The sequence below is a fragment of the Lemur catta genome, chromosome 6, assembly GCF_020740605.2.
Source record: "Lemur catta isolate mLemCat1 chromosome 6, mLemCat1.pri, whole genome shotgun sequence".
Classification (NCBI taxonomy): Eukaryota; Metazoa; Chordata; class Mammalia; order Primates; family Lemuridae; genus Lemur; species Lemur catta.
Genome location: NC_059133.1, coordinates 9,730,156 through 9,742,321, shown reverse-complemented (window position 1 = coordinate 9,742,321; position 12,166 = coordinate 9,730,156). Strand labels below are relative to the sequence as shown.

General features: G+C 54.9%; 1 protein-coding gene across 1 annotated transcript; it reads left to right on the top strand.

The window, feature by feature from the left end:
* The first annotated feature begins 5,870 nt into the window (after positions 1-5,870).
* Positions 5,871-9,055, top strand: LGALS1 (galectin 1). The gene is made up of 4 exons (XM_045552918.1): positions 5,871-5,978; positions 7,264-7,343; positions 8,431-8,602; positions 8,856-9,055. Exons 1-4 carry the CDS (start codon positions 5,970-5,972, stop codon positions 9,000-9,002), a joined length of 408 nt encoding a protein of 135 aa, XP_045408874.1. The 5' UTR covers positions 5,871-5,969; the 3' UTR covers positions 9,003-9,055.
* The last annotated feature ends 3,111 nt before the right edge of the window (positions 9,056-12,166 follow it).

Genomic DNA, 12,166 nt, shown 5'->3' with positions numbered 1-12,166 from the left:
TCACGAGGATCAGGGGTCACCTGTATGAAAAAAAAAATGGTTGTAGGATTTAAGGTTTAAAAAAAAAGAAAAAAGAAAAATTATCGACTTGGGAGGCTGAGGCAGGAGGATCACTTGAGCCCAAGAGTTTGAGGTTGCAATGAATTGTGATGACGCCACTGTACTCTAGATGGGGCGACAGAGCAAGACCGTGTCTCACGAAAAAATAAATAAATAAAGGACATGGGGGAGGAACTCAGTTTTCTGGGCTTTGGTGTGGGTGTGGTGCTGGAAGCTGTTGCAGCCATTCTGTGATCATGAAGTGTGACCTAGCACATGACTTGGCTTTGTGACCCTGCTGCAAGTGGCAGAGTGGAAATATGAGAAGCACTTGTTGGGGTTGTTTCCCCCTAACTTTTAATTTAGAACAGTTTCAAATTAACAGAAAAGGTGGAAGAATGATACAATGAACATCCATATACCCTTCACCTAAATTCACCAGTTAATATTTGTGCAGTTTGCTTAATTGTTTTATATATGTGTGTGGGTTTTTTGTTTTTTGTTTTTTGTTTTTGAGATAGAATCTTGCTCTGTTGTCCTAGGTAGAGTGCAGTGGCATCATCGTAGCTTACTGCAACCTCCAACTCCTGGGCTCAAGGGATCCTCATGCCTCAGCCTCCCAAGTAGCTGGGAGTACAGGTTCGCACCATGGTGCCTGGCTAATTTTTCTATTTTTAATAGAGATGGGGTCTCACTCTTGCTCAGGCTGGTCTCGAACTCCTGAGCTCAAGCAATCCTCACACCTCAGCCTCCCAGAGTGCTAGGATTACAGGCATGAGCCACCGCACCTATATATATTTACATTTTTTAATTTTTAAAAATTTTTTTTGTAGAGACAGGATCTCACTGTATTGCTCCTGGCCTCAATCCAACATGCTGGGATTACAGGCTACATTTTTTAACTGAACCATTTGAGAGTATGTTACAGATGTTAGCACAGTTCACTCCAAATTCTTTAGTTTGTGTCTCCTAATAGCACGAGGGCTGCAATCCAGCATTACACGAGAACCTAGATCTTTGATTATTTCATTGAGCCACTGAATTAACCTGCCACAGAAACCCCCTAGCTCCAGACTTCTTGTTATATAAAAAATTAAGTTTTCCTTAATTTTAAAGCAATTACCTTTGAGTTTTCTGCTACTTGTAGCCAAAAACCCTCCCGATAGGCCTCAGGCACATCATAGAAAACACTAAAATCCACTCACATCCCACATTAAGTACATATCTACTTTTCAAAGTATTTTTATACTTTTGGCCATCCTTTGGCTACTGGGACCTAATTTAAGACTGACTGACCTCTAGGAATACTTGGAAACACTTTAAAAGTATGAAAACCCAACTTACAAAGTTGTTTTCAAATGTAATGAAATTTTTATGACTGCTCAAGTAAATATTTCATTAAGTTTGAGTACAGTAAACATTTATTAATTTCAGCTTTGCAGTTTTAATCTTTTGGAGCCAATACATTTTTTTCTTCAGGTCTCAAATATTTTCTAAGCTCTTAAAAAGCTCTTGGCTTCCTGTGACTCTATAATTATTTTCAAAATAAAATGTTAAAAGCATTGTAAAGGCTCAGGTCTGAACCCTGGAGGGCTAGTGCATGAAAAGGTCCGGGCCCCACCCAGACCTCACATGGGAGGAGGGCAGCAGTCCCAGAGGAGGGTTGGAGCCTGCAATCTGAAGGGGTAGACACCAGGTGAGAAAGCTGAAGGTGTATGGGGAGGGGCTGCCTGGATGGGTGGGACAGCCTGAACAAAGGCTGGGAGGTGAAAACAGGTCAGTGAATAAGCTGAATAAGCTCGAGCTGCAGCACTACAGGCTGGAAAAGGGCCCGGAGTTGCCAGGAGTGTCCCCCACCTCCACCAGTCCCTCCTCCCCTTCATGAGCAGGAGGGAAAAGGTAACTTTCCAAGCCCAGGTATCCTTGGTGCAGCAGATGAAACAGCTTCCGCCTTGGCACCCGGGGTGACCTCAGTCAAGTGGCCACCCTCTCTCCGTGGTTTCTGCATCATTAAACTGCGTCATTGAATGGGGGAGCAGGTCAGGTACAGTATCTCGGGGTTCCTCCCTGCTCTGACTTCTAGGACTCTGGAGCTGGCTCTGACCATCCCCAGGTTGGCAGAGGGTGTTGATGGCGCCCCTGTGGGCCCAGCAGCCCTCCCACCACTGCCAGCTGGAGGAGGTACAGCCTCCATCCGGGCAGGGTAGGAGTCTGCAGGCCAGGAAGGGCTGCGCTGGCTGGATCCTGTCTGGACAAGCTGAGCTCATTTCTCATGACAGCAGCCAAGGTCCAGCCTGTAGAAGTGAGGAATTTCAGAGAGCAAACTGCCGCTACTGGAGGACGGTAAGTGGAGAGGAGGCCCAGGGGTGGGGGGCCTTGGCCTTGGGGAGCTCAGTGTTAGTGCTCCCTCCGAGCTCCTTACGCCTCTTGGAATCCTCCAAGCAGCCCGCGATTGGGTAACATCATTTTCACCTTCCATGCCTGGAAACAGGTTCAGAGAAGCCAAGGACCCTTGGTGACAGCCACAGCCAGGCAGCCCCCAAATCAAACTTGCCTCTCTTCTCCTGATTCGAACTGCAGCTTCATTTCCCTGTGCAGTTCAACCCAGTTGGCAGACACAAAATAGGAGTGAGGTCAAGATAAAATGAGATAATGTATGAAAGCACGGCGCCTGGCACGGGGCCTGGCAGATAAGTGGGCGCCACCAGTAGGAGGCCATGAGGACTTCGAGGGGAGAGCATGATGCACCTTGTCTCTGCCTCCCTTGAAAATCAAAGTTCTTGTTATAGGGGACACTAGAATCTGGAGAGACTCCCCAGGCCACCCAAGGTAAGTTGGGGACCAGTTGGGGGTGAGAGGGAGGCCTCCTAGAGGTGCTGCCAGGATCCCAGGAAGGTAACTCAGCTGGGAAGGGACAAGAGGAAGACTCCGTGCACAAAATAATCATCTATTTAGTAGCACAACAGACCTGAGTCCCACCTATATCAACCTCGTGCAGATGAGCAGGATTTCATCTCTCCAATTTACAGACGGTGAGACTGAGGCAAGCAAGGAGAAGTGACTTGCCAGCATGCCCCAGGGGAGCATGGCCTTTCTGGGGACCTATTGCCATGCCACGCAGCCTTTCTGCCAGCCCTAGGCAGGCCAGACCCTGGAGAGGAGTTAAGGAGTCCCTCTATCCAACGGCAAGCACTCCGTGGTGCCGGGCCCATTTCCAGGTTGGGGGAAGGATGTAGGAACAGCTCCAGAGGCCCTGAGAGCCCAGCTGCTGGGCTGGGACAGCCAGCCCCACCTGCCTGATGGCAGTCCCACAAGGACCACACCTGAAGCACTTCTGGTCCTCAGTCTAGGACTGCACCTGCACTGTCCCCATTCCTTGGTCTGGCAGAGAGGGGAGGCTCAGGCAAAAGGCCGTGGAGCTGGGCTGCGCCCCACCCACCCTGTCCTATGATTGAGGTTTTGGGGAGGTCCCAGAGGAAAAAATGAAGCTGCCGTGGTTGGTTTCCTAGGCAGCTGCTTGGTCTGGGGGGAGGGGTAAGGAGCTCACAGCCCCCTCTCCGCGTTTGCCTGCAGCCCTACACCTCCCCTCTCATCTTGTGCCAGCGTGGGCTTCACTCATCTGGAGGAAGATGGGCTGGGGGGTGGGGGGCAGAGGGACCTGGGCTGGGGAGGCATAGTGGGTGTGCTGGCCTGGCCTCCACATGTGAGTCACTCCTAGTCCGCATCTTCCTCCCTCTTTAGTGCTGGCAGTTTCAAAGGGAGGATGGCCGAGTGGAGAAGGCGGTCCCCCTGACAACTCCCCTAGCAAGCCCCTCACCTTGTCCACGCTCCCCTTCTCCTTTTTCAACCAGGGTCCAGAGTGTGAGGTGAGCAGCCCTCAAACCCACCATCAGCTCCCTTGCTACAGTGACCTTCCCTACACCCAAATGTGGCCTCAATATTCTCTCCCTTCTGTTAACGGAAAAAAAGCCAAACTCTGTAAAATAATTTTAAAGACATGTATTTACTTTGAGCCAAATTTGAGGACCATGACCGAGAGCCACGCCCAAGAAGTCTTGAGCAAGTGGACTCAGCTGTGGCTGGGTTACAGCTTGGTCTTATACATTTCAGGAAGACAGGGGTCACAGGTAAAGTCATAAATCAATGAGTGGGAGGCATACACTGGTTTGGCCCAAAAAGGTAGGCCACCTCGAAGGCGGGGCTTACAGGTTATAGGTGGGTTTAAAGCTTCTTTGACTTGTAATTGGTTAAAGATTTGAAGCTTTCTCTAAAGGCTTGGAATGTTTTAAGATAAGGAGCTCTGTTAATTAGAGAGGAGCCATCAGACATATATTTGTTGTGTAAATTGAGGACCTGCAGGTTTGTCTTGCATACCCTTAGGCCTGTTAATGGGTTACAAAGGATGTCCCTAAGAAGGGAGGGGGCATGATGTGGCATGTCTGACCTCCCTCCTCCTGACAGGCAATTTAGTTTTAGGATATTCTTTGGCCATGAGGGAGTCCATTTAGTCAGCCGATGCGGGGGGGTTGAGCCTTAGGATTTTATTTTAGTTCACACTTCCTATAACCTGTGGCTCCCCAGCATGCTCAGGTAAAACAATGTCCAAGATCTTTACCTGGCCCCTGAGGCCCTTCATGATCCAGGTGCTGCTGGCTTCCCTGCCTCACTCCACCTTGCCCTTCATGTCCGGAAGCTCACTGTTCCCAGACCTGTGCTTTCTCATTTCTGAGCTTTTGCCCATGCCAGATGCCAGTCGATTCTCCGCCCACCTTCCACACGTTCTGCACAGAGTCTCCATGCCACCACGTTGCTTCCTCATGACTTCCTTTAGAGCCATCATCGGGCTACTGCTAATTAGGTTAGGTCAGATTCCACCCCAACCACGGCCTCTCTGCAGAGAGGGGCACGAAGAGGACAGTGGGGGCTGCCCCAGCCCACCTCTGGAGCAGAAGGGCAGATCCCTCCATTCAGGGTGGCCTTGGGCAAGGGGATGGGGGCAGGGGGTTCATCTTTGAAGGCCCATAGTGGGTGGTCGGTAAAATACCTGCTGAATGGATGTGGAAAGGCAGGCCGTGCCGGCCTCGGAGGGGAGACGTGAAGAGAGCGGACCGGGTGCACAGAGCCGGGCCCCACCTCTCAAAGCCTGGCCCACCCTGAGCGGCCTCCCAGGCCCCACCCTAGCAGGCGGGCAGAGGCTGTTAGGCCTGGGCTCTTTGAAATCACCCGCAGGCTCCTCAGCGGGGCCAAAGCCCGAGGCGAGAGACAAGGCCTGCAGCCTCAGGCCTGGCACCAGGCCCAGCCTTCCCTTGGCCTTACTGGGGAGCAGGCGCAGCCCCGTCCTCGCTTCCGGGGGAAGCCCGGGTGGGGCCGGGGACTGTGGTTAATGGGTTGTCGGCCTCTGCAGAGGCGCAGGGGGAGCCACGCCCTGGCCCTGCCCGGGGGCGGCCTGGCCTCCCCAGCTCTAATTCCCTGTCGGACCTTGCAGCCCCTCAGCCATCTTCTCTGGGCACCCCTGAGCTTAGCCTCCTGGCCCCGGGCCCCTTCCCGCCAACTCTCGGCCTAGCTCATCCTCAAACTATTTTCCACTGGCTTCCCCCAATCTCTGCCACAGCACAATTTTGGGGTTGGGGGTGGAGAGGGATGGAGGCCAATAGGAGGTGGGGCTTGGACCCTGGGGGCGTGGCCAAGGAGTCGGGAGGGCTGGCCGCTCTGATTGGTCACCTCTGCTCCAGAACTGGCTTCAAAATTCCATTGACTCCGCCTCTGGTGGCCCCCATCCCTGTCCCGACTTGCAATTGGCTGAACTTCCAAGGGGCGGGACTCACCCGGTCTGGTCCATTTAAAAGGGTGGGAGCGGCCGGGGCCCATCTCTCGGGTGGAGTCTTCAGACAGCTGGTGCGGCAGTCCTTGAACATCCTCTGGCCTCAATCATGGCTTGTGTGAGTGTGGGGACCCCACCCCAAGCTCCAGGGGACAGGGTGGGACAGACTGCCAGGGGAGAGCCGGCTGGATTAGGAGCCAGGTTCCAGTCCCAGCTGTGTGGCCCTGAACAAGTGCCTTCTCTTTTATGGACCTCAGTGGCCACATCTGTAAAATGGGGGGGGGGGGTGGATGCCATGGTTCCCCAAGGCCTTCTCTGGCTTAAGAACTTTCTGGATTCCTCCAGGGTCTGACAGCACAGTTATTTCTGCCAAAGGCTGACAATCTGCAGCTCTCTGAGTAGTGGGAGTGGGAAGGGTGTGGCCAACTGGGGGGACACTTTGGTGGCACCCAGGCCACTGTCCCTTCCCCCTCCTCCACTCCAAAAGAGCCTCCTGTCCCTTCCCCCCTGCAGCTGTCCCCAGGCACCAGCCCAGGGCAGAGTCACTCTCTGCTCCAGAGAGCTCTGAAAAGTCGCCAGGGCCTGAGACAGGCTGTCCAGGATGGGCCTGCCTGGGGTAGGGGTGCAGGGAAGCTGGGGGGCAAGCTGGGACGTGGGCTGGTAAGGGAGGGAGAAGGAGTGAAGAATCTTCCCCAGGCCCCCAGGGAAAGGCTTCAAGTTTCTGGCAGAAGGAACCGCTCATACCAGTTAATTCCTGCCCACCCTCCGCAGGCGCCAGTGGGTAGCAGTGCCCAGCAGTGCGCTCAGTCCTGTTAACCCTGAACCAACCTGGCTGCAGCTCCAACACTGGGTTGCTCTCCCTTCTGCAGAAGGGCCGTGTTTCTCAGGGTGTCCTCTCTTGTCCCTTGGCCTCTCTGCAGAGAGGGACATGAAGAGGACGGTGGGGGCTGCCCCAGCCCCAGGCCACCTCCTCTGGAGAAGGGCAGATCCCTCCATTCAGGGTGACCTTGGGCAAGTGGCTGCCCCACTCCAAGCCAGATCCTCTCCCTCTGCTAAGTGAGGCGATGAGGCACCTTCCAGGCCACTCCAAGTCCCAAATCCCCAAGCTCACCCACAAATCTCCTAGAGCCTGTCTTAGAGCCTGGGCTCCTGTTACAGATGGAAACAAGCCCTGCTGGGAATAGGGACTCTCCCAGGACCACACAGAGACTCAGAGGCTAGAACCTGCAGCTGTCCTGTCCCGCCCCCCCCCCCCCCCCCCCCCCCGGCTTCCCGTTGTCCTGGTCAGAAGATCCAGGGTGGGAACAACCCCACTCCCACCCCCAACCACCCCAGGACACTGCAGGCAGCAGCAGCGGAACTCTAGTCCTCTAACCTGGCTGGGCGTGGTCTTGTCTGCGCAGGGTCTGGTCGCCAGCAACCTGAATCTCAAACCTGGGGAGTGCCTCAGAGTGCGTGGTGAGGTGGCCCCCGACGCCAAAAGGTGAGGGGTGAAGGCAGGGTAGTGGGGGCGGGGCTTGAAGCTGGAGGGTCCAGCCGGCGTCTGATACGGGTGTGGCCGGCCAACCCCACTTCTCCTCCCCGGCGGGTAGGGGGTTAATGGCCAGCTGCCGATGCTGCATTTTCTGGGTGAGTCACTTCCTCCGCGGGGTCTGGACCCCCCTACCACAGTCGCCCCCTCCTTCCCTGCTGGAGCCTCTTAAACTAAACCAGCTGCCGCCTCGTCATCTACTTTACCCCCTCCCCCTCCTTCCAGCTCTGGGCGGGACCTGAGGCTGGGGAGGGCGGGGAGAGGGAATGAGAGGGGTGTCACCACTGCCTTCCCTGGAGGTCCCTCCTTCCTGTGTCGGGTCATTCACTCAGCCAGCGGGCTTATTTTCTCAGCAGCCATGTGACCTTGGGCTAGTCAACCAACCTGACTGAGCCTCAGTTTGTTAATCTGTAAAGCAAGGGGGAGGCGTGGTGTGGAGGAAGTGAGCTGCTGGACAGCTCAGGGACGACAGTGATGACCAGCTGATGTTATTAAGAGCTGCACACGGCACCCGCACTGTCTAATTTCATTCTTACCAAACCCTCAGAGGTGGGTGTGGCTATTGTGTCTGGGCAACAAATGTGTTATTATTATTTGTACATTCGCCCCACAATTATTAAGCAGCTACCGTGTGCCCCGCTCTGCCAGGCACCAGGGATAACAGAGATGTGCAAGACAGGACACGTGCCCTCCCAGATGCCCCTCCTCTGGAGGGAGTCTCTGAACTTGATCAAAAGGGCTAGGATGCTAATGTCTTCGACGGTCTTGGGCCATGAGCACAGCAAGAGCCTTAGAGATCCTCCCCATGCAGCCCCTGGTACAGATGAGGAAACTGAGGGGAAGCGAGGCGCAGGGACTGGCTCAAGGTCACACAGCCAGTAGGTGGCAGGGCCAGAACTGGAATCCAGGTTTCTCTCGTCTCCCTGTTCCCTGAGTTCTCCCACCTAGGTGCACACAAGGGGCACTCAGTGGCAGACTGGTCAGGACGAGGGGGCTGGCACTGGCTGGGGTGGCCTAAAGCCCACCTGTTCCTCCCTAGCTTCGTGCTGAACCTGGGCAAAGACAGCAACAACCTGTGCCTGCACTTCAACCCCCGCTTCGACGCCCACGGGGATGCCAACACTATTGTGTGCAACAGCAAGGACGGCGGGGCCTGGGGGGCCGAGCAGCGGGAGTCTGCCTTTCCCTTCCAGCCTGGAAGTGTAGCGGAGGTGGGCAAGAGACTGCGGGCCAGGGGCAGGGCACTGGGTGGGCTGGGGCTGGGGCTGGGCTGCGTTTGATGGCTGGAGACCTGGGCCCCACCTGCCCTCCCCTATGTGGCTGTGTGATGGCCAGTGAGTCATCCGCTCTCTGAGCCTCAGTGGCCTCACCCAGGAGCTGGGGCTGCGTCAGGGCCACATGAGGAAAGGGCTCTAGGAGGGCCTGTGGCCCGCAGGACCAGCTCACTGCCCTTGTCCACCCCAGGTGTGCATCACCTTCGACCAGGCAGACCTGACCATCACGCTGCCAGATGGTTACGCATTCAAGTTCCCCAACCGCCTCAACCTGGAGGCCATCAGCTACATGGCAGCTGACGGTGACTTCAAGATCAAGTGTATGGCCTTTGAGTGAAGCCTGCTGACCCATGGCCCCCAATAAAGGCAGCTGCCTCTGCTCCCCCTGAACCAGCCTCCTGTGCTCGTGTGTGGAAGAGGGGTCCCCAGGCCCAGCCCAGCCCCTTCCTTTATTTCCAATCACTTCCTCCATGTGTACCTCCTAAGTTCCAATGATGTCTTCTTCCCCTGGGTCCCCCAGGCCAAGCAGTGAGCTCAGCACACAGGAGGGGGCTCAGTGACCACTGAATAAAAACCAGTGCCTGCCCTGAAACTGTTCTTAGCCCAGTGGGCCCCAGCACACTGTAGGTGCTCAAACGATGTTGCATAAATGAAACCAAGGGGGAAGAGGCAAGGGCAGACCGATCTGTGCCAAGGCAGAAGAGCAGAGGCGGAGGGAAGAACAACCAGCCTCTCTCACTTAACCTTCATGAGCTATGAAGAGATTTGCAGTCAGACAAGGGGCTGCCAGCTTTGTGGCCTTGTGTGTGTTAACTGACCTCTCTGAGCTTCACTTTATTCATTAATACGGGGGGCTGATAGCACATAGCCTATCGTAGGGTTGTGTGAAGATTCAATGAGACGTTGCATGAAGGAAGCCAAGTTTGGTGTCTGGCACATGGTAAGTGCTCAGTGGATAGGACAGTCCCTCCTACACTACCTTTTTTTTTTCAAAGACAGGGTTTCACTATGTTGCCCAGGCTGGAGCTCAGTGGCTATTCACAGGCACAATCATCATAGCATAGTATAACAGTGAACCCCTGGGTTCATGTGATCCTCCTGCCTCAGCCTCCTGAGTAGCTGGGACTACAGGGACACTACCACGCCCGGCTCCCTGCACTACCTTTTGAGATATTACTCGAATTTGAAGAGAAGGAAATGGGCTGTGAGTGACGAAATGACTCCTGGGTCTGTACCAGGTCCAGCTGAGCCTGCATGGCTCCCAGGCATCCTGGCTTTGTGGCCCCAGGGCACATACCCTCTTTGCTGCAGAGTAAGGGCTAGTCACAAAGCTGCTGGCTCTGTGGCCCTGGGCAGGTCCCCCTATCCTGACAATGGGAATATGGGCTTGGGTGATGGCCCTGGAACACCACTGCCAGCCCGTTTCTGTGGTAGGAGCTGGGGTTGGGGGCCATGTCACCCCCGCAGAGAACCAAGAGGTAGAGGCCGGCGTAAGGCCCAGCCTCCAGGCTCCCAAAGGCCCCTTCCCAACCCCCCAACCCTCCCCCTCCCCGCTGCACATAGCCTCTTCCTTGGGGTGCACAGTGTGGGTAACTCACTTGGCCTGAAATGAAGTCTCTGTGAGCCTGTCCCTTTCTGGTTTCCAAAGAGGATGTCTCTTCCCAGACCAGCCCAAGCCCTGTTACCTTGTGGACAAGCTTCGCCCAGCCCCATCAAACCCACGCATCTGCAGTGATGGGACGTGAGCAGATGGCTAGAGCAGACCGATCGCTGCCCTGCACCTTCCCGCTTGCTGCTGTAGTCGGACCTTGCCAGGGCCCTACCTCCCTGAGAAACAGCTGCAGGAACTGAGCTGAAGTTCTGGAAGGCCTGGAATCAGAACCGCTGGGCTCCCCCAATCCCCAGGCACAGTCTCCTGGGCATGGTGGCTGAGTGGGTGGGGCTCGGCAAACCTCACTCTCTAGGACAGCTGGCACCAGCTACGGGCTGTCTCTTACCCCCTCCAGCCTCAGTGTCCTCTTCCATAAGATGGGGGTCATTCTGGTTTCCATCTCAGTGGGCCCCCTAGGACCTGGGGTGGGATGGGGGGAAGCCACCTCTATGAGAGAGCCAAAGAGGATGGAGCACACCCCTGGGACTCCCATGAGCCACACCCAATCGCCAGGCTCTCCTGGGGCTCCCAAGTGGCCACCCAGAGAGAAACAGCTTTGGAAGCCTAGTTGTGTGGCCGGGGCGCCCTCTGCTGGACACCAGAGGAAATGTCCCCAGGCTGCCTTTCCCAGGCGCCCACAGTTCACCCACACTGACTGTCCCTGCACTGGCTGAGCACCCACAATACACCAGGCCTGAGACCACAAGGGGCAGAGGAAAGCCCTGGAGCAGATAAGGAGAGAGGCCACTGGGGTTGGAGAAAGGAAACTGGGCTCTGACTCAGGCCAGTGTTTAAACCCCAGCTCCATCGCTGTGTGCCCTTGACAAGTTATTCAACATCTCTGAACCTCAGTGTCCTCATCTGCCAAACAGAGTTAATACTGTACTAGTACCTACTCTGTGGGGTTGTGAGGATTAGCTGAGGTAATGTATACAAACGCATGGTGCCTGGCGCATGGTACGGGCTCTGTGAATGCTGGTTCCCTTCACCCCTTTTAAGACGTGGTATGTCCCAAGAGCCCAGGAAACTGAGTCCAGAGAAGTAGAGCTCTGTCCTTAGGCCACCTGGGCTCCACCCTCAGCACCTGTTCTTCTTGCCTGTGTGACCTCAGGCAAGTGACTAGACCTCTCTGAGCCTCAGTTTCCTCCTTAGTAAAATGGGATTCATACCTAAAAAGAGATCATCGTAAGCTAGGCATGGTGGTGCACACCTGTGGTCCCAGCCACTTGGGAGGCTGAGTTGGGAGGATCGCTTGAGCCCAGGAGTACAAAGCCAGCCTGGGCAACATAGCGAGACCCTGTCTTTAAAAATAAATAAATAAATAAATAAAATATAAAAGAGATCATCATAGGCCAGGCGTGGTGGCTCACACTTGTAATCCTAGCACTCTGGGAGGCTGAGGCGGGAGGATGGATTGCACTCAGGAGTTCAAGACCAGCCTGAGCAAGAGCGAGACCGTGTCTCTATATTTAAAAAAAAAAAAAGAGAGAGATCATCATGTAAAGAGCTAAATAAATGGCAGCTGCTATTGTTACTGTCTTTTACTCATTATCGTCATCATCTGTTAGGGGAATGTGCCATCTCTTACTGTGCCTGGCATGTAAAAGTAATTTCAAGGAGAAACCAAGCCCAAAGTGGTGGTGGGGGTTTTGACCATGAGTGAAGTAAAGGGCTATCGAGCTTCTGAAGTCTGGGGGATCCCCCTGCCTTGGAGTGGGGTTGCTAGTCCCTTGTTTTCTTTCCTGGGGCAAAGGAACCTGAAACTCTCTGGGAAGGGTTGGAGCAACAGCGCCTACCTGGGGTGGCTGCTCTGCTCCACTCCGCACTGGAGCACTGGTGGACAAGGCCAC

Coding starts and splice junctions, on each gene's coding strand:
- LGALS1 (XM_045552918.1), top strand. Junction 7,344..8,430: donor GTGGCCCCCGACGCCAAAAG/GTGAGGGGTGAA, acceptor GTTCCTCCCTAG/CTTCGTGCTGAACCTGGGCA. Junction 8,603..8,855: donor AGCCTGGAAGTGTAGCGGAG/GTGGGCAAGAGA, acceptor TGTCCACCCCAG/GTGTGCATCACCTTCGACCA.